Source organism: Canis aureus, chromosome 15 (genome assembly GCF_053574225.1).
Source record: "Canis aureus isolate CA01 chromosome 15, VMU_Caureus_v.1.0, whole genome shotgun sequence".
Taxonomy (NCBI): Eukaryota; Metazoa; Chordata; class Mammalia; order Carnivora; family Canidae; genus Canis; species Canis aureus.
The window spans coordinates 32,804,849-32,832,361 of record NC_135625.1 but is presented as its reverse complement, the minus strand read 5'-3'; the positions used below and the strand labels follow the sequence as shown (position 1 = coordinate 32,832,361).

Here is a 27,513-nt window from a genome sequence, read left to right as displayed (position 1 = left end):
CAAGCAAGGTACGGTGTACATGTGCATCATCATCTAACACACCAAGGGGTTAACAACTGCATGGTCCTGGCCCAGGTTCTCCTAAAGACAAAGCCATTACATCCTCCCAGGTACACCTACTCCTACTCCCAGGTCTGTCGTCCTCCCTCCCCATCTTCTTGAAGTGGGTTCCCAGAACTTAGCTTCAGACATAGTAAGTAATAAAGCTTAGAGAAGTGAACCAAGCTCAGAATGACAAAAGCAGAGTCTCCAGGAACAAGTACTGTAGATGAGGCTATCTGGTAAGGGGGCCAGTGAAAGGTTTTAAGCAGAGGGACAGAGCACATTTCCATTTTTTCAAAGGTTACCCTGGCTGACCTGAAGAGCAAGGACTATGGGGAGGGACAGGCAGCCCAGCAGGATGAACAGCTTCATTGAGAACCTGAATAGGAGGGTAAGGGAGACAGACGGAAAAGGGCACCTGGGTGGCTCAGTGGTTGAGCATCTGCCTTCGGCTCAGGTCATGATCCCAGAGTCCTGGGATCGAGTCCCGCATCAGGCTCTCCTGCCTGCTTCTCCCTCTGTCTAGTCTCTGCCTCTCTTGTGAATTAAAAAAAAGTCAACGGATTTGAGGGAGGCAGAGTTGTTTTTGGTGAGGAACTAGTTAGGGAGGGAGCTGGAAGAGGTGGACACCTGGGTGAAGGGGGACAGATGTGGAACGCAGGAGGTTTGGAGGTGAGCATAAGGACATCAGTTACTGAACATGTTGAGTTTATTAAGGTGGATGGAAGACATCCAATTGGAAGTGGTGTGGACACTTGAATATTTGCATTTGAAGCTCAAGGCAGAACTCTGGGACAAAAGATATCTTCCATGGATATGCAGGATATGACAAAATGAAGCCACAGGACAGAGGTTCTAAGGTATACTTTGATTGGAAGGGACCAAATCAACAAAAAAAAAGATGAAAAAGTGAATAAAGGGAAGGGGTTGGAGAGGAGGAGAAAAATCCGTAGTAACACAGAAGCCAAGTGAAGAAAATGTCAAGGACAGAAAAATCCAGAAGTAAAACTGGTCAGAAATGGGGGTAACAAGCAATTTTTCTTTCTTATATTTTACTATATTTTCTTAGGGTCTTTGATAGACATGTATTTATTACTCAAAGAAAAAAAACTTTAAGTAGGCCCCAAGTGTAGAGTGGAGCCCAATGTGGGGCCTGAACTCATGACCCTGAGATGGAGACCCAAGCAGAGATCAACAGTCAGACTCTTAAACCAACTGAGCCACCCAAGGTACCCCTCACAGAAAAGTTTTTAAAAGAAAAACTATACAAAACATCTGCTATACTATCTTATACGTTTAGGAGCTATAATCTATGATCCACAGGACATGTGTTTTGAGTTCCTCTACTGGGTCTGGTGATCTATTTGCTCCAGCTTCGTGACTAGTGACATACATTTATTTGCTCAGCTTCCTGGCCAAGGCCTGGAATCCCAGCAACGTAGAGCTGGCTGGCCTACAGAAGAGTGGTTCAGTGACCTTGGGTTCATTAGCATACTGTTCTAATCAAATGAGCTAACCAGCAACAGACCCTACCTACTTTGTCCCACTTTCTACAACTACTAAAGCCAAACCAAAGTTCCCCAGTTCTGTACCATTTCCCATCAACAAGAGATTGCCTCTAAACATTCATGTAGGGGTGCCTGGGTGGCTCGGTCAGTTGAGCATTTGCCTTCTGCTCTGGTCAGGATCTCAGGGTCCTGAGATCATGTCCTACACCAGGCTCCTTGCTCAGCGGGGAGCCTGCTTCTAAGTCTCCCGGTGCCCCTACTCCTGCTTGTGCTCTCTTGCTGTCAAATGAACCAATAAACTCTTTAAGGGAGGGAAAAAAAAAAAACAAAAAAAAAACAGTCACACAAATATAGAAGGTCCAAGGCTCACCAAAAGTATTTTTTTATTGCCTCTAAAGACGACTTATGTGACTTACAAGGTACTTGCCCCAGCAAACAAAAGTGTATCATTAATGAAAATGAGGGTAGCCCACAGAGCCAGCATTGATAGTAACCAATGACCCACTGTTCTGATTACACAAAAAAGGAAGTATGACCAAGATACTTCTAAGTAAGAAATAATAGTCTACTCCTCTCTCTTGACCCACACCACCATCCTGGCCTATTTTACAGCACTTACCTTCTCAGCCTACCCCAAGAAGGGTGCTGTTAAGATCTCTCATTCTGTCCGCTTTTTAAATTCACACAAACTACAGGAGTAATTTACTTGACACATCTGGGAGCCAGAAAGAGAGGACAGCTCTTCTTCCAGGGAGAGAAATAGTGATTAACTAGAACAATATAGTTTTGGATCTTAAAATATAGTTTAAGATTTTATGAGACAGGGCAGCCCCGGTGGCGCAGCGGTTTAATGCCGCCTGCAGCCCAGGGCGTGATCCTGGAGACCCTGGATTGAGTCCCATGTCAGGCTCTCTGCATGGAGCCTGCTTCTTTCTCCCTCTGCCTGTGTCTCTGCCTCTCTGTGTGTGTCTCTATGAATAAATAAATAAAATTAAAAAAAAAATTTTATGAGAGAAAAAAAGAAAGAGAAAGCGCGCACAAGCAGGGAGGGGAAGAGGGAGAAAGAATCTGAAGCAGACTCTGCAGGGAACCACGAAGTCACGACCTGAGCCCTGAGCCTGATCCTGAAACCAAGAGTCAGATGTTCAACTGCACCACCTCAGGTGTCCCCCTGCAGCTTCCTTCAAGAAAGGAATGGGCTCCAGGCTCAGCTGCCACACTGCTCGAAGTTAGGGTACTGAACAAAAGCAACTCCTAGGTCCCTTTCAGCTCAACAACCTAAGATAGCATAAATATCTGTGTCATTTCCCTGACAACCAGAAGGAAAACTCTTTAAAACTGGATTTTGAACACGTAAATTTCCATGTTTACATGGTACGGTCTGAAAAGAAACGTCTGGTTCATGAAAGGAAGCGGAAACTTTTGTAGTCCTCTCTATATTGAATATTTATGCATTTTCATTTTTTTTTAAATGGAGCACAATTTGAATGTTGCACCTGCCTTTTTAATTAAGTAAACTCTATCCCCAATGTGGAGCTTGAACTCCCCACCCTGACATCAAGAGTCCCAGGCTCCACCGACAAAGCCAACCAGGCACCCCTGCCATTTCTTTTTTTAAATACAGCCTTTCAAAAAAGAATGCATCTACTTCAATAATTCTTCAGATAAGTAGCTTACCTTCCCAGACAATTTAAGAATTTTGGATTATTTTGTTCAAGGGGATTTTTACTATACTTGGTTTTCAGAGGGAAAGAATCACAGAGATGCGGTGGCTAAAAATAGATGCTATAAAGTGGAGGGAAAAGTACTTGTGAGAGCCGGATCAGCAATTAGCAAAAAGTGGTATCGCCAGTATTAAAATAGGAAATCTGAGCCCATTCCTGGAGCAAGGTCCTGAGCTGCCACAGCCATCGAGCCTCACAGGCTGGCCCAGCTCCCCAACACAAGTCCCTGGGCCCAGTGGACAGCCTTATAAGGCAACCATGCTCAGAGAGAAGATAACAACAACACTGAGTACTTAACATTTCCACAGGCCTCTACAAATATTAACCCGTTAGTTCTCATGGCATTCTGAGAGAACTCGGCTACTATCCTTTCCAAGAGACTGGAGAAGATGGATACCTGACGGACTACAGTATCACGCCAAAATGGGTAAGGAGGGCAGCCCCGGTGGCTCAGCGGTTTAGTGCCGCCTTCAGCCCAGGGTGTGATCCTGGAGACCCGGGATCGAGTCCCACATCAGGCTCCCTGCACGGAGCCTGCGTCTCCCCTCTGCCTGTGTCTCTGCTTCTCTCTCTCCTCTCTGTGTATTCTCATGTATAAATAAATAAAATTTTAAAAAATGGGTAAGGAAGCAGCAGCTCTCCTTGGGTGCTTGGTTCAGCGCCAGACAAGCCTCAAATTGTGTCAGGAACCCAGTAAACGCTTTCCTACTAAGGAACAGGAAGGAGGAGGAGGAGGATTTTTCAACTTTGACAGCAGGGAACAGGCTCCACCCGCCTCCCTCCTCCATTTCCCACAGGGTCTCCATAAGATTCCAATGCTCGGAATGATTAAGACTCCTACGTGAACAGTCTAGGCAAAAGCAGCAAGATACAGGCAAGGGTGTGAAGACATGGCTTGTGTGATAGGAGATCTGCTCTCCCTGCGGTGGTTTTCATTTTCTAAGGGGACACTTAATAAGTGAAGACATCACTTCACTTTTATGAGTAAATTTGGCAACCATAATTACAGGGCCTGTAAGAAATCAGGTAGCCATCTATACAGCTTGGACAGGATTAAGGGGTCTTGTTTTTTTTGTTTGTTTGTTTTTCTTAAAGATCTTACTAATTCATAAGAGACACACAGAGACATAGGCAGAGGGAGAAGAAGGGTCCCTGCAGGGAGCCCAATGTGGGACCTCAATCCCAGGACCCTGAGATCATGACCTAAGCCAAAGGCAGATGCTCAACCATTTTAATTTTTAATTAAGAAAATTTCAATGTAATAGTTATCAAATAAGTTTCCTGAGAATTTACACTGTAGGACATCTGATGGCCAGGTGCGGGAAATACACAATAGCAGTTAACTTTGTGTGTATAATTTTTAAATCACCTAGAATGTAAGCTCCACTAGAATCTAAAGTCTCCACAAGACCAAGGCTCTTAGCTTTGTTCACAGATTATCCCCCATACCTACTATGTATGCAGCACAAAGTCAGTGCTCCATATGTATTTGAATGGTCTTTAAAAACAGAAAAAAAAAAAAAAAGCGAGCTCAAGGTCCAAATAAACATGTATACACAAAAGGACGGAAAAACATATACTAGGTAGTACATTCAAGTAGCCAAGTCAGAGACTGACATAATAGTCCTATGGAGGGAAAGCTCTATAAGCAACTAGAAAGGCCCAGAAGGGAAAAAAAAAAAAAAAAAGAAAAAAAAAAAAGTAAATGCAAGGAATGAATGGAAGAAAGCACTCTGCAAAAAAAAAAAAAAAAAAAAAAAATCAAAGGTTTGGAGGTGGAATGCCTTTATAGGAACAGGGCATCCAAACAGTATTAGCAACTTAATATTCAACTGATGAATAAACCAACAAAATGTGGCCTATAGCCACAAAAGGGAAACACTACAGCGATCAAAAGGAACAAAGTACTAAGAGTGCCCAGTTGGCTCAGTCAGTAGAATATGCAAACTCTTGGTCTCAGGATCTTCAGTTCAAGCCCCATGCTGGGCGTGGAGCCTACTTAAGAACAAATGAACACTAGACTAGCTGCTGGATTGCAGGCTGAGGAGATAACAGGAAGATGGTAGAGGAGTTTGGAAATATGGGAAAGGGCCTGGGAGGGGCTTTGAATGTCAGCCAAAGAAATCTGGATCATGGGGCAACTGGGTGCCAGTCAGTTAAGTGTTGGGACTCTTGTTTAGGCTCAGGTGGTGATCAGAAGGCTCCACGCTCCACGCTCAGCACAGCCTGCTTGAGATTCTCTCTCCCTCTGCCCCACCCCATCCCTGCTCATGAGCACTCTCTAAAATAAACCTTAAAAAAAAAAAAAAAAAGAAATCTGAATCTTACCCACTAACAACAACAAACCGTGGCCAGTGCTCGCCTGTCTTCAGAGCACTTTCACATACAGACACCTTTGATCAAGGAATCTGCAAATGTTTTCAGGTGCTAGCTGATTTGTGAGAGTAACACCTCTGGAGAGTTATCTGCTCTGAGTATTGAAAGGACTAGAGGGGAGAGAAAGGCAGCAGAGATTGGTGGAGTAATTCAGAGTCCAGACAGGGGGGATGGAAAAAGAAAAGAACAGATGATGACGTGAAGTCCAAGGCAACCCAGAATTTCTGAAACTAGCATGCTATGTATAACTGGGTGACTCACCTCCTTGAAAAGAAGTTGCCACATTACTGATCCCCAAGGACCTGGGCAAGTCCCATATCTCAAATTCCTCTGTCAAAGCAGAATCCCAGGAGGCACTAGGCCCAAGAGACCTCTTGATCTCCTTGGAATATCCTTCTCTGAAGGATACTCCTCCAGACCAGCATAGAGGTTAGCATAAGAGGACAGATTTTGAACTGCCCAGGTTCAAATCCAGGCTTTGGTATTTATTAGTGACCTAGACCAAGTGACTCACCTGTCTGAGCCTCAGGTCCTCACCTGCACAGCAGGAATAATGCTGGTTGGTACTAAAGGACTTAACATACAAGAAGGGATGTAAATGATGCCTAGAACCAAGTCAACAAGGTCCCCTTGTTACTCATCAATTACAGTTCTCACATCAGCTATGCTTCTTTATAGCGCTTGGCAATTTGTGAGCTTATATTTACTTGTCCTTTTATTTGTACAATACACACTTCCACACTACACTGAAAAGTTCCAGGAAGGTCAAGGACCAAGTCTGTCTGCTGCCCATTGTGTCACCAGGGCTTAATACAGCAGGCAGGCAGTATTACCGGAATGACTCTCACCTAGGAAATATAGGTTTGGTTTCTAAAGCCAAGAGCCACTGTGACTGATAAACAGCCGTGCCATCCTGAATAGTCAGAATGGAGAAGCAAAGAAACAAATGTAGTCATGGAGTAAATAGCTTCATCAAGAAGCAAAAGGGGAGAAAACAAGGAGGAAAATATTTTTCCAGTATGCTGATGAACATTCTATGTGGCCTTGCAAGCCTAGTTTAAAAAAGAAAAAAAAAAAAAAAAAAACAAAAGGCAGTTTAGCATATGGACATTGGGTTCATGCAGGTCATATATCTATCATCTGTGGAACATGCCTGGTTGGGGAAACCAATGACAACTGACAAAAAAGTCTTTAAAATATCCCTCTCTTGGTCATTCATTTACTTATTTATTCATTAAAAATTAACAGCCAGTTAGGCTTCTCCTTGCCACAGAAGGACACCCACATTTACTCCCAACTTCCAAACCTTTATGATGGGGACACTCCTACCCCAGTGCCCATTTCTACATATTTCAATCTTACAAGCTCATTAAGCCTCATTATCTTTCTTCCACAATGCTTATTTTCCACTTATCCACACTGATCTCTTTGAATTTCTAGGCCCTGTCTATATAACACAACTTGTCAATTCACCTAGGAACTCAGTATTATTTTCCCATTGTTTTCTGCGTTGACTAGGTCTTTCCAAGTAGGAAAGGAAGCAAGCAGGAAAAGTGCTTCTTGGTAACCACCTCTACATCCCTAACCGAACAGCCAACAAAACACTGGGTTCAAGGCCTGTCTTCAGCCAGGACTAATGACTGTATCCCAGGGGGAGCTGAACCTCTTCACCACTAAACAATGTTCCCCTCACAGACTCCTTCACCAGCTGTCAACTGAAATCAAGGACTCCAGGGAAAGAAGGCACGTTTTTATTTGCAGAAGAGCTTCTAGCCCCTTTGAGAAAGGCACGACGTGCATATAAATTCAGTATTTCATGACCTCCATGGGAATTTACCCTGAAAGACTGTTAGATTAAAGCTAAATGAGATGCAAATTCCATTCATATGTAAGAGTCAGGGTGAGTCAAGACTGAGGTTTCCATTACATCTGCTCGTTTCCTCGAGTCACACTCTAAGAACATGTGTGTAGGCTTTGTGGAGGGTGTGTGCTCTGCAGGAATGTTCTGTTAACAATTAAGGAGGCCTTGTGGGCTGGGGTTGCCCGCCGATACAGGGAGACCTGAGCTTTCCTTTTCAGATAGTTTGGCTCTTGCTACGCTGTGGGCACCCACCGTGAACACAGCCCCTGTGGGGAAGAGGAGGTACCCTGATGGTCTGTCACTTAGACAAAGCAATACTTGTGCCAGCTCTGACACTGGCACTCCAGGCCCTCCTCAACTCAGAAGAAAACATTTCTACTAGTAGATATACTACACAGTCCACACCTAATAAAAGGTATTGTTTTAACTTTATAAAAGCCCCTTCCATGGATGTAATTCATTAGCTGTCCTCCAAAACTGATGTCAAACTGAGCAGTGTGGCCAAGAAGATCTCTCTTCTCAAGTGCAAGCCCATGACATGACCAGAAAAGCAGAGCTAGGATATACAGGTTCTGAAGCACAGGTTTCTACAACGTAACATCTCTAAACTCGAGATACATCTTACAACTGCTTTTAATTGGCAGGGTTATTGGCTCACCTGAATACCGCTGGAACCGAGTCACTGAAACTATGTGCATGCACACAGAATACCTCAAGTATGGGTCTCCATTCCCAGTCATTAGGTTTATAGCCAACAGTGTGTGTATATATCCATATCATATATCAAGGACCTATTACACGAAGATCACAAAATCACTTTTCATCGTGTTCAACTGAACTTGCAAAAGACACCTCCTAAAATTATTTTAGGGCCAACAGCAGTACAAGAAACAACTGGGAGAGGTCTTGAAATGGGGTGGGGTTTTTTTTTGTCATTCCAGTCAATATGTAACGTCCAAGTGTTGTACAGATCGGACTGGAATATTAATTATGAATCACCGAACCCAAATGTGGCAAACTTTACAGTAGAGGAGCAACCTTTGAAAACATTTTAAAAATGGCAGTGGCAGAGGATGCAGGAAAAAGGGGCCTGCTGATAGTCTTGGTGGGAGTAGAAGTTAGCACAATGTTGCTGAGATTTGGCAATAAACATCAAATGTCTTAAAAAGAATGCATGCCCTTTGACCCAGAAATTCCAGTTCTAAGTGTTCAAGCTTAGGAAATCACTAAGGGTGTACACAACAGATTTAGCGAGGAGGATGTACAGCACTGTTTATATGCAGCTTTGGAAACAGAAGGGATGGGTAAAATATACCAAGGCACATCCCTCATGGCATAGTATGAAGAATTAAAAACGAGACAGCACAAATGTATCCACTGGCATGCAAAGATGTTCATGACATAATGCTGAGTTTCAAAAAAAAAATTTGAATGTAAACACTTGTATAGTATGATCTCATTTTTGTTAAAATAGAAGGGAGTGTGCTTGTACACAGAAAGGGAATTAAGATCCACTGCACTGGTTGCAGAGAAAGGAATTGCAGAATCATGGGTGTGTGTGTGTGTGTGTGTGTGTGTGTGTGTGTGTGTGTTTTATTTACTTATATTTCTATATTTGGGGGGGAGGGGGAAGAGAGGAAGAGATAACAGAGGTGAATTTATTCTCCAATAAGAAAAAGTGAAGAGAAACTTGAGACACAATGTGATCCAATTATGTGAACAAACTGGCTTAGGAAAACTTGGAAAGGAATCTCAATCCTAAAAAAGATAACTAAAAATCAAAGAAGTTAAAAATCCAATGGATTTATTACCATTATTTTAATCTCTAAAAATAGGAGAAATACATTACCACTCTTCCTTTGAGGAATGTTGGGAGAGAGGACCGATAGAATTAAGTGCATAATGGGACTTAAGATATGCAGAAATATCCCAGGAGGAAAGCTCTGCCACACGCTGACGCTTTGCTCCAACGTGGCCCAGCGCTGAAAGGAGTGGATACCTCTGGCATCCAATATAGCAACCAAAAATCACAATATCCCAGAGCTCCCACAAAGGCAAGCCACCTCAGGACTTCTCAATGAACAATAGGCTTCCTCCATCTCATCCCTTGTAGGAAAAATTTCATCCGAAAAATAATCCATTAGAAACGGGGGCAGCAGTATGCCTGGATGGCTCAGCGGTTGAGCCTCTGCCTTCAGCTCAGGGAGTGATCCCATGACGCGGGATCAAGTCCAGCATCGGGCTCCTTGCAGGGAGCCTGCTTCTCCCTCTGCCTAGGTCTCTGCCTCTCTCTCTCTAATAAATAAAATCTTAAAAAAAAAAAAAAAAAGAAACAAGAAATGGGGAGGGGGGGGAGGTATTTATGACAGGGTTTCCAAGGAAAAGGGCTGCAACTTCAGTTTGGAAAAGATAGTGCATATTAGTTTTGTAGAGAGCTTTCAGAGAGTACTGGAATGAGTAAGAGAACCAGGGCACACTACCAGATTTCTATACCTGGGGCTCCTGGGCTGAACAGCACCCAAGTTTTACTTGGGCTGCCTTTACTAGTGAATAAAGAAAAACCACACTTTTTTGTTGACTTCAGGATAAGCTCCCACCAACAGGATTCCTCTGCATAATCATGCCCCTTGATTTACAACAACAGAAACAAGAGCAATTTTCATGTTGATTAAAGGCCTGTGAGGCTTACGGAATGAAGAAGGACAGTTTAATAGTTAAAACTTCTCCAATGTAAATTTGCCAAAAAAATCAGAAACTCACGATATTCCAAAGCCCCATAAGCAGTTTTGAGGCTTCACCGCCTCCCACCTCCAACTTTTGTTTTTAAGATACAGAGTCCGCAGGCTGGGCGCACTATGACCAAATGGCAACAGATGCTGGTCTTGCAAAGGGCAGGACACTTCCCTTTGATCATCCAACATCATGGAGAGAATGAACAAACATTCCTGATCAGGGCACTTTCACTTGACTTCAAGGTTTACCAGGAGCTGCACGTGAAGAATTAGAGAAAAAAGCCGCTCCTCCACCCAGGCAAAAAAAAAAAAAAAAAAAAAAAAATTTTCAGATCCATGCCATTCCCGAATCCATCCAAACTATACAAACCAACCTAGGTGAGGTATACCAGGTTGGGAATGTTCCGTCTTCGTCACCATGCTTGGAAGGCTGATGATGCAGAAACCGTTCTCAAGGCAAAGCATTCCAGCCCCATGCATTGCTTAGTTATAAGCAGCTTAAAGGTCGAGGGTAGATTATCACTGGTATTTTTATCTTTGTAAAAATAAAAGTGATGTTACTATAGATAATAACTGGAAAACAGAGGATACTTTAAAAATGAAAAACATATCAATGTATATAAGCCTCCAAAAGAATCTAAGTCAGTACATATTTCCACATGTGTAAATTAATAACACTACAACAGTAACCTTTCTCCAAAGTTTACGTATTAAGAAAATGAGAAACCCTACCAACACATCAGACACTGGAATTCTCGATGAGAATCATTTTTCCCTGTAAGCCCTGGAATATACAATGATCAGGCCTCTTTTTAAACAGTATGGCCCCTAGTTTCATACTTAAAGATAGTCTTCCAACACATTTAATACATGAACAAAGTCCTTTCACACCGGGATCTGAGCAGCAACTTCAATCTTCTATTAAGTCTCTGGTGCCTTTCTCTCCCTCTAGCACACCAGTGTCCACCAAACACATCAGCAGGCCTTTCTAAAAATATAGTTACAACATAAAGCCTAAAAATAGTGACGCAACAATGTTCTTTGGAAAGATGTTTGTAGTTTTCAAGTGTTCTGAAAACTAAGTAAACCACAAAATCATTTTCAACAAAATGTGTGTTTCTAATTATTAGTGGGAAGATTTATATTCCTGAAAAAAAAAAAAAAAATCATGTTCCTGGAAGAGAAGTTCATTGCAGCAAGTCAGCAAGAATTCGGAAAGGCAAAATAATTCTGATAAGACATAACTACTTTGCTAGCAATATAAATTCAGCATCCTGCTGTACAAATGGTGAGAATAATAAGCAGTCACTTTAAAGTGCAGGAACATTCCAGAGCAGGGGCAGGGCCCGACATTTCTTCATATGGGCCCGCTATCTAACACAGCAATGATTACAAATCCCGTTAGTCAAGAGGCAGAAGTCACTAGCTATTCTTGGATCACCCGTTTAGACTTAGAAGAATGAAAACCGTTAACACAGAAATTCAAACCTTTGATTCGTTTTTAAATCCATGTTTACTTACAGAGACCTAGATCATACAATATAGGTTTCTCCCCCTTTCCTCAGTTGTCTCTGTTTTGCTAGGGATGGGTTTTTCAAGAAGTCCAGATTAAAGATGAAGGTCACACAGCGTGTAGTTCTGCTTGACTTGGTTCCTTCTTGCCCCCTGGGGGTACGAAGCCAGGCTATCCCAAAGGATAGGCCATACTTTTAAACCACTTTGGCACTCCCAGTGGGTTCCACCTGGTGCCTGGAACACTTGGGAGGGCAAGCAAGAAAGGTATTTTCTTTCTACCCACCCCCCATTAGGATGGCTAAACAGAGATTAATTTTGTAGCTCAGGTTTTCTGCATAACCCCTTCTCAAAACACAAAGACTCAGGATGGGCCTTAAAGAGTCCTTTTGTTTAGAGAGGGTCATTTCCTGCCGTTAGCTCACACCCAGAAACTCCCACCCATTCTCAAGGAGAAGCATTGATTTTCTTAGTTTAAAAAAAAAAAAAAAAAAAAAAAAAGACAAAGCAAAACAAAATTTCAGGCTTAAAACCATCCCCCCCCCCCCATGGAACTTGGCTGGCGTGCCACCACGGCAGCATCCTATACCGCATCCTATACCGCGATTCAGAAACGGAAAAATGAAGCAGAAACACGGGAGTGGAGTTAGGATTCTTTCCATGCACAGCAGGCATGGTCCGTCCAATCCCCACAATTTAGTTAAAGAAACCAAGCAGCTTAAATGGCATGTCCTAGGTCCCCTGGCAAAGAAATAGAGAGTATCCATGATTTGGTCAGGAACTGACAGATCAGAGGGCATATATTCCACTGTCTATAAGCCATTGCCTCAAAGACTCACGGACAATGGAGAATGGTTAAGAAGTTCACTTAAGGTCAAGTACTAGGACATAAATGCCATAAATGGGGATAAATCCAATGGCCTGCATTTTCACGAGTGCATTAGTTCGCTCAGTTAACAAGCAGTCTGATGACCAAAGTAATGACGACTTACATTCTTTTCTTCCCGAAATGTCATCTCCCCTGCTTTACGATGAATAAAAGCCGTTGGGAGTCTGTGAGGCGTACATGGAGGTAGAAACTGGGGCTGTAAGTTGCCTGCTCCATAAGGCTCACAGAGCCCGATTTAGGTACTCCCTCACAGCAGTCCGTACAGGTGCCATAAAGGCTGGATTCATCCAGCTAACTCTGGCCTTATCCAGAGTTATGCCATTTGTAGGCAAAAGGAGCAAAGCACGTTGAGCTGGGGGCTAGACTAAATCAAAAGGAGAGTGCTAAGCCTATCTCCAAATCAATTCCACCTGGGTTATTAACATTAACCCTTAGCAACCCAACCGTACGGACACATCTGCAGAACAGGAATCCAATTTATCTTGCCCTACTTTTACTAAGCACGCCAAGCCAGGGCCACACTCCTGGTTCTATGAAATTCTGTGCTAAGTTTTCATCCTAACTGGACAAAAGCAAGGATTCCTCTACACGTGCAAACTACTACGTACCCCCACCTCCCCCCGGGCAAAGGACCTAAACACCATCTAAAATGTCTGGCTTAGAAACTAACACTGTATGTTAATTAGCTGGAGTTAAACACTAAAAGCCAAAAAGATAAATAAAATTTCTGGCCTAACAAAGCATGTGATGATTTTACTTTCTGATGTAATTAAGGGGAGATAGGCATCCAGAAATGATCACCTCGAAGGCAGCAAGAATTGAAATGAAATCTAAGACTGCTGGAAAAGGTTTAAGACAATGTGGTATACTGCACGGGCCCCAAATTTGACAGGTTGGTTCATATTCCACTCATTTAACAAATTTATTGGGCAGTTCCAGGCATTGTTCTAGGCATTGACAGTTTCAGCCTTAAGACAGAGGTCCCTGCTGCCATGGAGTAACATTCCAAGAGGATAAGTACCATTAAGTTATGTCAGTGAGTAAGATCTATCTGGAAAATAAAGGAGGGGTGGGCCAGTGTTTGGGAATGTGGGCTTCTTTAAACCTGGAGATCAAAGATCTGAGTAATATCTGAGCCGAGATCTGAATGAGTGACGTCTGAATGAGTGACGAGGATGAGGCTGCCATGTAAATACCTGGGTGTAGGATTTTTTTTTCAGGCAGACCCAATAGCACACACAAAGGCCCTGGGGCAGGAACAAGTTTGGCAAGTAGGAGATACCTAATTAAGGCCCAAGCAGCTGAAGCATAATGAATGAGGTTGTGATTCCTGGTAGATGAGGTCAGAAACCAGCTGGGCCCTGATCACATGAACCTCGTGCACCACTGGAAAAATTTTAAGCTCTTACCCACCAGCAGTAAAACTTCAGACAAATTACTTAATGTCTCAGAGGCTCCGTTTTCCGGTACCTAAACCATGGGATGATAACACCTCATCTGATTTGTTAAAGTGCAACATTTAAAGACAGAGTAGAAATTGTTCAGTAAACGCTTAAGGAATGTGCGCACAAACACACACACACACAAAAAAAATCCTTAAAAGTTTTCTACAAGTTTGATTACATTTGGATATGCACCTGATCTTCAAATCTCCAATTTTCTTACATGTAAGATGGAAAGGGAAATTTCTGCAACCAAAATGGTCTCAGCATTCACTAGCTCTAACAGTTCCTTATGGCGAAAGAGCTAGGAGACCCTTAAAAAAATGAGGAACTGGCTTAGAGTGGAATCAGCAAAGGCGGAATCAGAAAACAGGGACGGGGCCTGGTAGCAGCCAGCTGGACTCCAGAGGTCTCCCTCTGCTGATAAACAAGGCTCTAAAGAGAAGCGATTACCAGCGTCTTCAATCTCTAGTCACCCAGCATCCCTGGGCAGGTATAGGATGGAAGTGTGTGTGCATGAGAGACCCTGACCCAGCCCCCAAACACATCCTGTTGGCTTCGAGGGATACTGTATTCAAAAACAGATGCCTCTTTGGAAACTCACACATTTTTAAGTCCTGTAAATCACACATGCTGGGTAAAGTAATTACACTCGTGTAGCACTTCCCCTCAGAGCACAAAGGAAATTCTGGTACTTCTGTAATAAGGTAGCACTTTCTGTGCTGTGCCTTCTCTCAGGAGGGCACAACTGCCCATCCTATACACAGGCATTAGAGAAATTCTAACAGAATCCTGGGGATTCAAAGAAAAGCAGCTTGTTTTTTTTTTTTTTAATATTTATTTACTCATTAGAGAGAGGCAGAGACATAGGCAGAGGGAGAAGCAGGCTCCATGCAGGGAGCCTGATGTAGGACTTGATCCCAAGACTCCAGGATCACGTCCTGAGCCAAAGGCAGATGCTAAACCGCTGAGCCACCCAGGTGTCCCTTGTTTTTTAATCTCTAGGATTTCTCTTAGGATAATGTTGGCCACCTACCAGAGTATCTACCTGGTGACATTAAGAATTCAGAAAGAGCAGAGGAACATCATTTTTAAAAATCAGGGGGGACACCTGGGTGGCTCAGTGGTTGAGAGGCTGCCTTTGGCTCAGGTCCTGATCCTGGGGTCCTGGGATCAGTCCCCCATCTAGCTCCCTGCAGGGAGCCTGCTTCTCCCTCTGCCTACGTGTCTGCCTGTATCTCTCATGAATAAACAAACTTAAAAAAAAATTGACTCAGGAGAAATACACAGGAGTTGAAAGTAGAAACAGGTCTCTAACTTACTTGCATGGGTTGGTGAGATGCACCTCAATTCTCAGACTCCCAGATTTCTCATAGTCTTTGCAAAAATCCTGGGGGCCCACAGGATTGAGGCTAGGCGGCTTCCGCATTCCTTCCGCATTTTAAATTTGTGAAACAATACTGTATTACAGCCTGGAATTGAAACTGCAATTGGAACTATCTTCCCGGTGTGATTGGCATTTATTACTGCTATTTCCCTTTTCCCTCCAGTATTCTACATAACGCCCATCATAATGGGTGCAGCAAGGTGAAAACCTAGTAGGAATATAAATGCAGGTGGTTGTTTTTCTTAAATTCCCAGACCACCTTCCTTTCAAGGGTTGACACTTGACTGTGAGCAACAAGGGCCACAAACTTTTAGGAAAGCACTAAGTGAATCAGTGGAAAATAGGACCCACAGAATAAGAGGAGTTTGGGGTCTGGCAAAAGAGACTCCTCTTACTCCCCACCCAATAAAATAAAAAAAGAACCAAAAACCATGAGGGAATGTTTTTTTATAAAAACACTTAAGCCTCTCAAGGTATTCCATCTTTACCTTCCAAACTCCCTTACAAAAATCTTGTGGCAGCTTGATTTCGCCTTCTAGAGTGCAGCGTTGGGGAAAAGGGAAAAAAGCTTGAAAAGCAAAAGTCTCAGAATTAGCTGCAAATAGTAGAGGAAGACAATTTCCAGAAACCGTTGATGAAAGCCAAGAAAAAAAAAAAAAGAAAGAAAAAGGTATATATACCTAGATTTTTCTAAGTTCCCCACCTTTCAAATAGATGAGCACACTGAACACTATTAGCTTATAAACTAGCAGATACAGAACACTCTTATATTCCTAAATTTAAAAGTGCTTTAAAAACTTTGCTTCCACTTTTCCCAAGAATTTCCAGCTCTTCCCCTTTCCTCCAAGTTCTAGGTCTCTACATACCTTCAAGTGTTAGGTAGGTTTTCTAGCTCTTTTGTTGCCTACCCTCACAAGGTTCCCTAGGAACCAGAGTCCCACGCCTCCAACTCTCCAGGCACTCACATCACCCACCTTTTCAGTTACCGGCTATAGACTCTTACACAGTTCTGAAAATTGCTTTCAAGATCAGACCTCTCCTCTCTGCATCTCAAACCCTACCATCCTCACCTCCTCATGGCCTTTTCTCCCCGTTTTCAACCATTCAGTGTGCTCTTTCTACAAACATGACCACCATTTAGCTGGCCACCCAAAGCAGAAACCCAAGAGGCTTAATGAAGGAAACTCCTAGTCTTTCCTCTGCGCTCGGCCAGTTGCCGGGGCCCTGGAATTTCTCTGGCTGAGTCGCCACCCACAGGCACTACTTCGAGACTAGGATTCTTACAATATTAGCCTCATTCTGCTCTCTCAACTCTTCCCACACCTGCTGCAACCTGCCTTTCTCGCTGGTAGAGAGTCCCAGAGCGCCAGGTCCCTGCTGCACAGCATGGCAAGGCAACTCCAATCGCAGAGTGGAGTCTGATTCCCTGGCCAAAAACAAGCTCCTCCACCTTCTCCCCCCACCAAAGCACCCCTCTCCCCCAGCCTCATCCTTAACTTCCCTTCCTCCCCTGCCATGCCTTGCTTGCTCTTCCTAGAAGTGCTCTTTTTTTTGTAAGTCATTGGATTTTTTTTAATATCTTTTTTTTTATTGGTGTTCAATTTACCAACATACAGAATAACCCCCATTGCCCGTCACCCAATCACTCCCACCCCCCGCCCTCCTCCCCTTCTACCACCCCTAGTTCGTTTCCCAGAGTTAGCAGTCTTTACCTTATGTCTCCCTTTCTGATATTTCCCCACACATTTCTTCTCCCTTCCCTTATATTCCCTTTCACTATTATTTATATTCCCCACATGAATGAGAACATATAATGTTTGTCCTTCTCTGACTGACTTACTTCACCCAGCGAGAAGTGCTCTTAAGCCTGTGTCTTCACACAGGCCAGTCTTCCACCCGTGGTATCAACCTTTTCCTCATCTGGCAAAATCTTAATCAAGAATCTTCACTCAAGGGGCACCTGGGTGGCACAGTGGTTGAGCATCTGTCTTTGGCTCAGGTCGTGATCCCGGGGTCCTGGGATCAAGTCCCCCATCAGGCTCCCTGCAGGGAGCCTGCTTCTCCCTCTGCCCCTCTGCCTGTCTCATGAATAAATAAAATCTTAAAAAAAAAAAAAAAAAAAGGACAAACCAGGCAACAACTTTACTGCGATAAGCTCAAACCTTGGGTATGCAGTCACCCCTCCAACTATGCACTGAAATTGTTTGGATTATTCTCCTTTAAATATTCTCCTCTTTAAAGATAGGGATGTGAGTGCAAGGAGTCCTAACCCAAGTCTTCCTCACACATCAGGTAAACTCATCCCCATCTATGGAGGATATTCTATCAACAGCATTAATTTAAATACCTGGTCCCAGCTGGCCTCAAGCCCACTGAGCCATGCAGCTTCTCTGCTCCAGCTATTATTAAGGTTCATTTCCCTCATTCCTTCCTAAGTTTTTTCTTTGACCAAAGCAAGCACTGTTCAAGAGGAACATTTGCATTCCCTTTCCCCTTCCCCCAGGCAGACACTAAGGTGCCAAATGAAACTGAACACAAACATTCCAAAGTGGCTGTCACACAGAGCAGGCTTGTTTGGAACACAGGGAGATCCCCGCTCTTCCACCTAACCAAAGCTTTCAGCAGCCTGCGTCCAAAAGGTCAAATGGAGTTCCACGGCACAAACCAAGTGCTAATGGTGAAAACCAAAATGCACTTCAGAATGAGCAGACCTGCAGTGGGGCAACCAGATGCACTGGGCACGCTCCACCTGTGCACTTTATGGGAGGCAGTTCATTTCCCGGCTGATCCATCCACTACTTCCCCAACTTCCTGGTGGGCAAGTAAACATTTGTTTACTGTTTACCTCAACAGTAAACAAATGGCTCCCTTTTAAACAGCCTACCTATACAAAGTCATCACCAACCCTACTAATAAGGATATTTCATGTTGAGGCACCTGGGTGGTTCAGTTGGTTGAGCATCTGCCTTCAGCTCATGTCACGATCTCAGGGTCCTCAGACTGAGCCCCGCATGGGGCTCCCTGCTCATCGGGGAGCCTGCTTCTCCCTCTGCCCTTCACCTCATTTGTACGCACACGTGCACGCTCTCATGAATAAATATTTAAAGGGGGGTATTTTGTGTTTACAAATTATGTGTTTATAAAGAATAATACAGGTAAATATGTGTAAGTGTGTGTGGTACTCACCTGGTACTGGAGTACTACCTTTGGGTAGGAGTGTTGGGAATACTGTGATAAGATGGCATCGATCTTTAAAAAAAAAAAAAGTTACATGAAAGAAGATAATGGGGGCAACTTGGGTGGCTGGCTCAGTGGTTGAGCGTCTGCCTTGGGCTCAGGTCCCGATCCTGGGGTCCTGGGACTGAGTCCCGCATCAGGCTCCCTGCAGGGAAGCCTGCTTCTCCCTCTGCCTAGGTCTCTGCCTCTATCTCTCACGAATAAGTAAAATCTTTAAAAAAGAGAAAGACAGACACACACACAGACACATAGACACACAGACAGAAGGTAATGATCCGGGAGTTAAATGAACAAAGCAACTTCTACTGGGATTCTGAGGACAACCATCTTTTTTGGGAGGATACCTTCGGGTGACAGGAGCCTGAACAACTTACGCTGAAACTTGGCTCCTGCCTTGAAAGGAGGCTTTAGAAAGGATCTAGCTCAAGTTAGATCAAGAGGGAAAAGATGGTTGAAGCCAATGGTGTACAGAGCAAGGGGTACAATTAAGGCAATCTTGATGTCAAGTTTGGGCTTTGTTGTACAGAGAACAGATCAGGGAAGGACCCACCAGAGGACAGAGCAGTATGGTAGAAGGATGCGTTGAGAAAGCACATCAGAACAAGGTAAGCAGCTAAAGAGCACTAGAATGAGCCAGGAAAGTGATTAACATTAGGAAGAGGAAAGGCTAAAGAACAGAAGAGTCCTGGTTCCTGCAACAAGGCTTGTAAGCAAAATGAAGCGAGACCAACCTAATGGTTTTAGGACTTCTACAGATATGGCAAAGAAATTTCATGAAATACTCAGAGAGGGACGCCTGGGTGGCTCAGTGGTTGAGCATCTGCCTTTGGCTCTCCCTGCAGAGAGCCTGTTTCTCCTTCTGCTTTATGTCTCTTCCTCTCCCGAATAAAGAGAAAGACATTCGGGTTGTTGTAGGGTTTGTTTTTTTACCATTTTATTCACATGTTTATTTTAGAAAATTTAGAAAGCACAGAAAAGCACTGGAAAGTTAAAATTATCTGTAACCTACCAGATAATTTTTAACCCCAAATGGCTAATATATATATATTAATAAAAATTATCTGTAATATACCAGATAAATAACAAATAAAAAATATAGATCAATAAAAACTTTTAACCCATTTAGGGTTTTTTTTGTTGTTGTTTAAGAATTGGCATCACATAGAACTCTTAATCTGTTTTTTGGGGGGTTTTTTTGTTTTGTTTTTTTAATTCATGAGAGACACAGAGAGAGAGAGAGGCAGAGACACAGGCAGAGGGAGAAGCGGGCTCCATGCAGGGAGCCTGATGTGGGACTCGATCCCAGGATTCCAGGATCAGGCCCTGGACTGAAGGCGGCACTAAACCGCTGAGCCACCCGGGCTGCCCCCTTAAATCTGTTTTCATTTAATGTCATAACATTGACAATTATGCACTCAATTAAAATGTTGTCAGAAGCTGGGAAGAAAAGGTCAGATTCTCACATACAGCTTTCAGAGGCAGCGTGGCAATGTAGACACCTTGATTCTACATTTCTAGCCTCCAGAATTGTGAGAGAATGCATTTCTGTTGCTTTAAGCCAATAACAAAAAACAAAACAAAAAAAAAAAAAAACAAATACATATAGATCTTAAAAACATGGCTTTTCATGGCTGCCTACTATTCTCCTTCAGAAATCATAACCATGATTTACTTAGCAATTTCCCTGGTAAGACAATCTTTATGAATGTTCACGATCAGAAGTAACTAATTCATGAACATATTTTGCCATAGGTACTGCAAGGTGACACAAATTAATGCAGCCTTCTGGAGGACTCTGGTGTTCTAAGTGCCCACTTTCTTGCCCATCACCGACACTGAACTCTGTCCTCCAAGCACAAATTAATATGAACCCACAAAAACCATATGAAAGCAACTGCAAAAAAGAACTCCTACCCTACCAAACAATCCATCCAACAAATGCCATGGGAAACAGACTGCACAAGAGCACAAGGGTTCATGAGCGAAATTTTAAAACCGCTGCTGGAAAAACAGCTTAGGAGCACATGCCTTATTTGCAGTGCTCTTTTACATCTCACTAAGAAGTTACCGTGCCTTCTTTTTAAAACACTATCACCAAGGCCAAAATAGTTTTGTTGTGTTAGATTTAATTTGGAATAACAGACTCCAGACATGGTTGAGCCATATAGAACTTTCTGTACTCTGCCCAAGTCATAAGGTAGATTAAACTTAACGCCCAAGTGAAAAATCTGAGGTTGCCACATCAAAAGGACCTGGTACCCTTTCTGTGGGCCAATTGGAGGAAACCGTTTTCTTCTTGACCCCAATATTGGAGCAAGATTATGAAGCATTTTTTCAGGATTTTTTATTTTTCAGTTATCTCTAACCCAATTGAGATTGGGTTTGAGGGGCTCAAACTCATGACCCTGAGATCAAAAGTCATATGGTCTTTCAACTGAGCCAGCCAGGCGCCCCACTAAGCACTTTAAAAGAAAAGGGAGGTAAAGATTTGTATTAGCTTGTAAAGAATCAACTTTACATGATTCTTGCCCAACATCTGCCAAACAGCTTTTCAGTCAATATTCCAACAATGCCAAGTTTTTTGCTTTTCCAGTTTTAAGTACAAAAAGGCTCAAGTCAATTTAAGGAAAAGTTGCTATTTACCATTGTGCTTCAACATAATAAAACACCTCTTAGAAAGGATTTGTGATCAACCTGAAAAATACTCAATGACCTGGATAAAAGTAAAGACAAAGCCAAACTACATATCTCCTTTCCAAATAAAAAAAAAATCTATTTTGAAAAATAAGTAACCAAAAATAATTTTCTATCTACTCCCAGATAGAAAAAGTCGATATGTAAATCTCAACAAGTCTGTTATATACATATTAATATTAATAAAGTCTGGTTCAGTATAAACTGCCAAAAGCATTTAAAGAGGATACTGACTAGTCCAAAGTTAGATGAAAAATTCTAGGATTTTATCAACTAAAATGATGTTAGAAATTATCTAACACCCTATACATAAGCCCTATAAATCTCAGATCCCAGTAAGATTCTGACAACTGGTTTTTCTTTAAAGGGACATCTTGCAGAGAAACACACATGTATAGCACACTACAAGCTAGAAAGCCAGATGTATTATCTCTTACAGTTAACTAGTCAAATCTTAAAAATTTTTCCTCAAAGCTTTAAATACTCTCCAAAGCAGAAGTCTATGTCCTGTCCAAGTTCTCAAACATCCAACCCCCAAAAAGCTGCAGAAATTCTAAATCCTGGACTGTTCAGTTTGTACAGTTGGAACCAAATAAGTGTTTCAGTATCAATTATTTCAGAGTAACCTTTAAAAGCTCTCAAACAGGGCTAAAATGTACTGGAAGATAAAAGGAACCTATTTTTTAAAAATAGAGGAAAAAAAAATACCCTCAGATTCTATGAAGTGGTAGAGAAAGCCTAAATTGCCCTGATGTTCTAGGAAATAAACTATTTTCTCTTAATGATGATTGGACTTGTTTTTCCAAGTCAGCTCAATGGCCACCAGAAACTACAACAAAACACATTTTTCTGTCATTATGTGTATATACATTTTATATGTGTGTGTTCTGTTTACTGGAGTCCTCAGCCAAAGCTTTTAAATGTGTTTGAGAACAAATTGCTGATCACTGGGTGGGCAGGGAAAGGGTCCAGTGCAGTGGTTTTGTATGATGCTGAGTACATTAATGGGGACTCACCAGATACCATATTTATTTTACTTGTGGCTTTCAGAGTTAGAAGAAGAAGAAAAAAAAAAAGAGGTTAGAGTTTATCAAAAAAAAAAAAAAAAAACAAAACATACTCAAAACAGGGAATTAGAGGAAAACTACCTGGATCACTCCAGGCCTATTTCCTTTTCCTGAATCTTTAACATTATAAACCCTCTCTCTTCGTGGTGTATCTGTCTTTATCCTCTACCTCTTACACGACGTGGGTTCTCAAATCTTCCTGTCCTCTTACCTTTAAAAGAGCTGTCTTGCCAAAACTGATACAACACAGAGCCACATGCCATTCCCTCCGGAAGAGGAACATTGTCAGGGCAACAGAACAGGTTAAGAAGCAGTAACTGTACTTCCAACTCCAATGGAAAGCTTCACACATTAAGGGGACCCAGGACCAGGGCCGACACCACCAGTCCTGGGGGCTGTGAGGCTGAGATGGGTTAAGTAAAAGAAATGTGATTTTTCTCTAATTGTATCAAGTTAAGTGGGTTATGGTTTTGGAACGCGTACACCTCTTTTGCTACCTACAAAAGCAAAAAAAAAGAAAAAAGAAAAAAAAGCTTCTGGTTTGCCTGATTAACTTTTTCCATTTACAAGTGTTCTCAACTAGGCAAGCAGAAAAAGATAGTTTCACACAATACATTCTTACCCTTAGAAATAAATAGATTGCCCATTTAAGTAAAATAAAAAGGTTTCTGAAGCAATTGGTGTGTTAGGTGAATTAGTTAAGTATAACAAGTCCTTAAAGGAGCACACTTGTCATTTTTTACATGTTATCTCAAGGGTAGGGAAAATAAATAGCAAAGCAGCCAGTAAGAACAAGACCAAAAGTGGAACTTGCAATTCAGGTCTCCCCCCTCTTTGAAAAGAGGCATGTCAGTGGTTGTAAAGAACTAGCATGTAAATAACCTTTTTCAAATTAGTTTATAATAAAATGCGCAATTATCTTCAGGTGTGAAGGCAATTTTCAGCTTACTGCAAGTCAGGCGGGTTGCCCCATACAAACGTGCTAGAAGTAAAATCTTGTGTTTTGCATGGACTTACATGGTCTTAGGTCCTTCCATCTTCATATAAATAGTTCCCTTTTCACAAGTGGACTATGTGCCGAGGTCTCACAGTACTAATTAAATCCTCCCCCAACGTTTGGTTTCACTATCGGAATCTGTTTGCACGCAACAGATTATCTCCAGAATAATCTCAACATCTTGACCGCTTTAGAATTAGTTTGCCATTCTGTTAGCCTTATATACTGGAATACAATCCCTCTAAATAATGCCTCACAAGTCCTACTATCTAGGTGCATACTTCCTTGCACATACACACTCAAGTTCTTTTTAGGACGTTTAAGAACTCAGCTATGGGAGAACTTAAAAAGCAGGCGAAACATGTACTGTTTCTTGGACTCCAGGTAACATACCTGCAGGAACAAAGCCACTTGAAAGAATACCACAAATATCCTAACTACAAAATTCTGAAACCGTCCGTTCAGGTGTTCCCTCCCACGGATAAATGGGGTTTCTACCCCAAGGAACGCTCCGCCGCCGCAACGTTTTTAACTTTGTTACGGACGCACCACATAAAATTCACGCTCAGGAGTCAAAGTGCTATTAAAACAGCCAAGATGATCTCTTGGCGAGTTGTAAACTCTCAAACTCTTTTATTCGGCTTCCCCCACCCCACCCCAGCCGCATCGCCCCTAAAATTTACAAACCCTAATCACCCAGATTCGAGGTCTTTGACTCATCAGAGAAGAATGCAGCTGATGAGTTATCTATTAATCCAGAATGCCTCAGCTGGAAAGAGATCGCACCGAGAACTTTTAACACTGAAAAGGGAGGGGGAGGGGGCAGGGAACTGAAGGTGTCTCCCCGCCGAGAACTTTCCCCGAGTTCCTTCCTTCCTCACGCCGCACGCACAAACACCCCCCACTCCCAGCCCCGGTCGCAGACTCGGTCCCGACCCTCTGGGTCCCAGGAACCGGAGGTCACCCGGGAGTCAGCTCTCGATTCCGCTTTTAAAATCCCACGCAGACAAAGCTGAGCATTATACTTAGCAAACTCCGAAAAGTCCTCAAAGTTACGCAACTTTAGAAACGCGCTCTGCGAAGAGACCCCCCCCGCCCCCCCCCCCGGCCCGGGGCCACAGGTCGCGGCGAGGGCCGTGCCCAGACCCCGGACTGCGGCGCCCAGGTCGTGCCCCCGCCGCAGCGAGCCCCCCGGTACCTCTTCCTCCTGAAGGTTGGCCTCGCTCGGGGTGTTCTCCTTCTCGGCTTTGCCGCCGTTGTTCATCTTCCCGGTCCTTCCTCGCCGGGCAGGGCTGGGGCGCGGGGCTGGGGCGAGGGCGCGCTCGCCCGCTTGTCCCTTCCCCGGGCGCCGGGGCTCCCTCGGGCGGGCGCCGCGGGCTGCGGGGGCTGGAGCCGGGGCAGCGGCGGCTCGGGCTCCGCGGCGAGGCGAGGCGACCCAGGAAGTGCGCGGGAGACACGGGGCAGGGCGAGGCGCGGGCCGGCGGGGACGGAGACAATCGGGACCGGGAGGGAGACCTGGAGAGCGCGGGCGGGCGGGCGCGAGGGAAGGAAGGAAGGAAGGAAGAAAGGATGGGGCGCGGGCGCGCGTCCCAGGAGGGAGCCCAGAGAGTTGGGGATGTGGCCGCGTCGGGGCTGGGGGCGGCCGCTGCCCGAGCCTGGCGGGGGCCGGAGGGAGGGGGCGAGGGGTGCCCAGACCCGAGGAAGAGGAGGAGGAGGAGGAGGAGGAGGAGGTGCGGGGCGCGGCTGGGACGCTGGGACCCGGAGAGCCGCTGAGTGCGCGCTCCAGGCAGGCTCTGAGAAGTACGGGATCCAAGCAGCTCCCTTTCTCTCGCCCTCCTCCCTCCCCTCTCTCCTCCCCCTCCCCCTCCCCCTCCTCCTCCCTCCGCCCTCCCTAGACGTGGGCTGCCGGCTTCAGCCCGGAGGGACGGGACGCGGGACGCAGAAGCCCCCCTCGGGAGGAGGGGCCGCCCGCGGCCGGATGGCGCGCGCCGGGGAGGGGCGGGGGGCGGCGGGCGGAAGCGGCCGACCCCAGCCCCCCGACTCGGCGGGAGGTCGGAGGGCAGGGGCCGAGGCGGACGCGGGAGGGAGGCCAGGTGCTCCCGCTTCCCCGGCCCCCGGGGGCCCCCGGAGCTGGCGAGCTCGCGCGGCGGTGCGCGCCCGCTTGGAGAGGGGCTTCGGGGCGCCGGGCCGGGCCCGCGCGACGCCCGGGACGCGCCGTGGGCTACCGCCGTGGGGATCGCGCCCCCGTCGCTCAGCCTGCCCTGCCTCTGCAGCACCGGCTCAGACCTATTTCCTCCCTTCCTACTTGGCAGCTCGAAATGACAGGATGCGAGAGAACGAGCGAGGTCCGGGGGCAGCCGGCTCGGGGCCGGCGTTTCCAGGGCGCAGCTTCAAACCCACCTCCCACGCCGGGCCCTCCCAGGCTCTCAGCCCCGGCCTTCGCCCTCTGCTAGGCTTCGCGCCCCCCTCTGCTCAGGCCCCTCTCTCGGCCCTCAGCAGACCGTCCTGGAATTGCTTACCTGCCTGCCTCCCTCACCCTTCCGGGGGAGCCTCCCCACAACGCAACGCCAGCCACACCGTGTCCTTGTTTACCTTGATAATCCCACGGCTAGTTAAATACGCTACCGGGTATACAGTAGGCACTCAATAAATACTTGTTGGCTAAGTGACTGTTGCTCACGGCGAGCCGAGCTGGAGGCCAACCCAGATGATCTTCGGAGGGTCAAAGCCCCTTAAGGAAGAAAAAGGGCTCAGCATTCTGGGAGGGGGGCACCCAGTACCTGTTTAAGCACCACGCGCCAGAGGACTGCCTGGGTTCCGTTTCCTCACCTGCGAAATGGGAGTAGTTATAGTTACCTCCCAGGGGGGTTGTAATTAGAGGAGATTATAGGTTGGTAGAGCTAGAGCACCCAGCACTCATTCCTGCCCGGTGTAAGTTTACAGAACAGGGAAACTAGCATTATTATTAAGGAAATTTCCATTTTCCCGGGGCCATAGAGAGCCTCTCCATTCCTGTATCATAAACACATAAATTTAAAAGGGCCTCTATCAGAAGATTCTCCCTCACTTCCCACGCCCAGGAATTCTCTCACACGACATGCTGTTCCTTTCCAGCACAGTACCAATCACAACTTCTATTTATTTGCTCGCTTCACTGTTTATCTTTCTCTGCTCTCCCCCCTCCCCGCCAGACATTCTTCACCCTGTACTGGTTTAAGTGCTGCTGGGGGTGGGGTGGAGGTGGGGGTGAAGATAAGGCTCCTGCTTCTAGGGAGTTTTAACTGGTGTTGTGGAGACGAGACACCCAAAACAACTCCATGGCCACATGATCAGCGATCCTGGTTCAAATTGCAGAAAGCAGAGAAAATACTTGTGTGACGAGCGTTGTGAAGAAAAACAGAGTGGTAATTCTTGCATTCACTTACTGGGGTTTTCTTGGGTTGGGGGTGGGGGAAGTCTGAAGCTTTTGATAAATAGGTTTAATTGCTGTCAGGATGTCATGTGCCTCTGTGGGGGGGGTGGGGGGAAAGCGTATCCTGGATGAAAATAAACCAAGAAACTGTTGAACTTGCAATGGAAGTTCAGAAGAGGCAAAGGCCACCACGATTAATCTGGAAATTTGGAGAGCCTTTCCAATCCCAGTCCCTCCCTCAGTTACGTAAAGAACCACGAGGGGGCAATGTGTTCCTGAGCAATGGCTGCGTGGTGGTCTTGGGCCCCTGCGCCACCAATAAACACAGGCCCTTTGCCCTCCTGGGCCATTGCCAGGTACTGAATACACTCCACAGAAAGATATTGTCTTGCTGGAGCCTGGCAAAGGCCCAAGAAAAGTGACAGTTGATCTAGTCATTGATGATTCCAGTCAGACTCCACTTACGAGTCGGTGGAAGGTGCTGTATGATTCCAGGATGCTGCTGCTACCTCCGTCCAGGGAAATGTGGCCTAATTCCAAATGTAGAACCTGATTCTTTTGCCAGCACTTTGTCCATTGTTAAAAGTCAAAGACATCTGGCATAAAAAAAAAAAAAAAATAAGGGCTAGAAGA

General features: G+C 44.8%; 2 protein-coding genes across 37 annotated transcripts in view; one reads left to right on the top strand and one right to left on the bottom strand.

The window, feature by feature from the left end:
- The window catches only part of RBPMS (RNA binding protein, mRNA processing factor), a 172,899-nt gene extending 146,322 nt beyond the window's left edge, over positions 1–26,577 (bottom strand). For 4 of the 32 annotated variants that reach the window (XM_077849013.1, XM_077849014.1, XM_077849012.1 and 1 more), the window contains exons 1-2: positions 24,667–25,303; positions 18,660–18,722 (exon numbers count right to left, since the gene is read on the bottom strand). In XM_077849013.1, the coding sequence (XP_077705139.1) occupies positions 18,660–18,722; positions 24,667–24,732 (129 nt within the window). In that variant the 5' untranslated portion in view covers positions 24,733–25,303. Of the gene's footprint in view, positions 1–12,747; positions 12,787–17,820; positions 17,905–18,659; positions 18,723–24,164; positions 24,204–24,666; positions 25,319–26,060; positions 26,200–26,248 lie in introns of those variants that run through there. The other 28 variants (XM_077849039.1, XM_077849045.1, XM_077849025.1 and 25 more) reach the window with 25 other exon arrangements.
- LOC144284473 (uncharacterized) overlaps positions 1–27,513 on the top strand; it is a 187,032-nt gene that overhangs the window by 20,805 nt on the left and 138,714 nt on the right. The window contains exon 4 of one of the 5 annotated variants that reach the window (XM_077849049.1): positions 7,169–9,090. The exons of the other annotated variants lie outside the window; for them this stretch is intronic. Within the exon in view, the coding sequence (XP_077705175.1) occupies positions 7,169–7,182 (14 nt within the window). The 3' untranslated portion in view covers positions 7,183–9,090. Of the gene's footprint in view, positions 1–7,168; positions 9,091–27,513 lie in introns of those variants that run through there. 5 annotated transcript variants of the gene reach the window in all.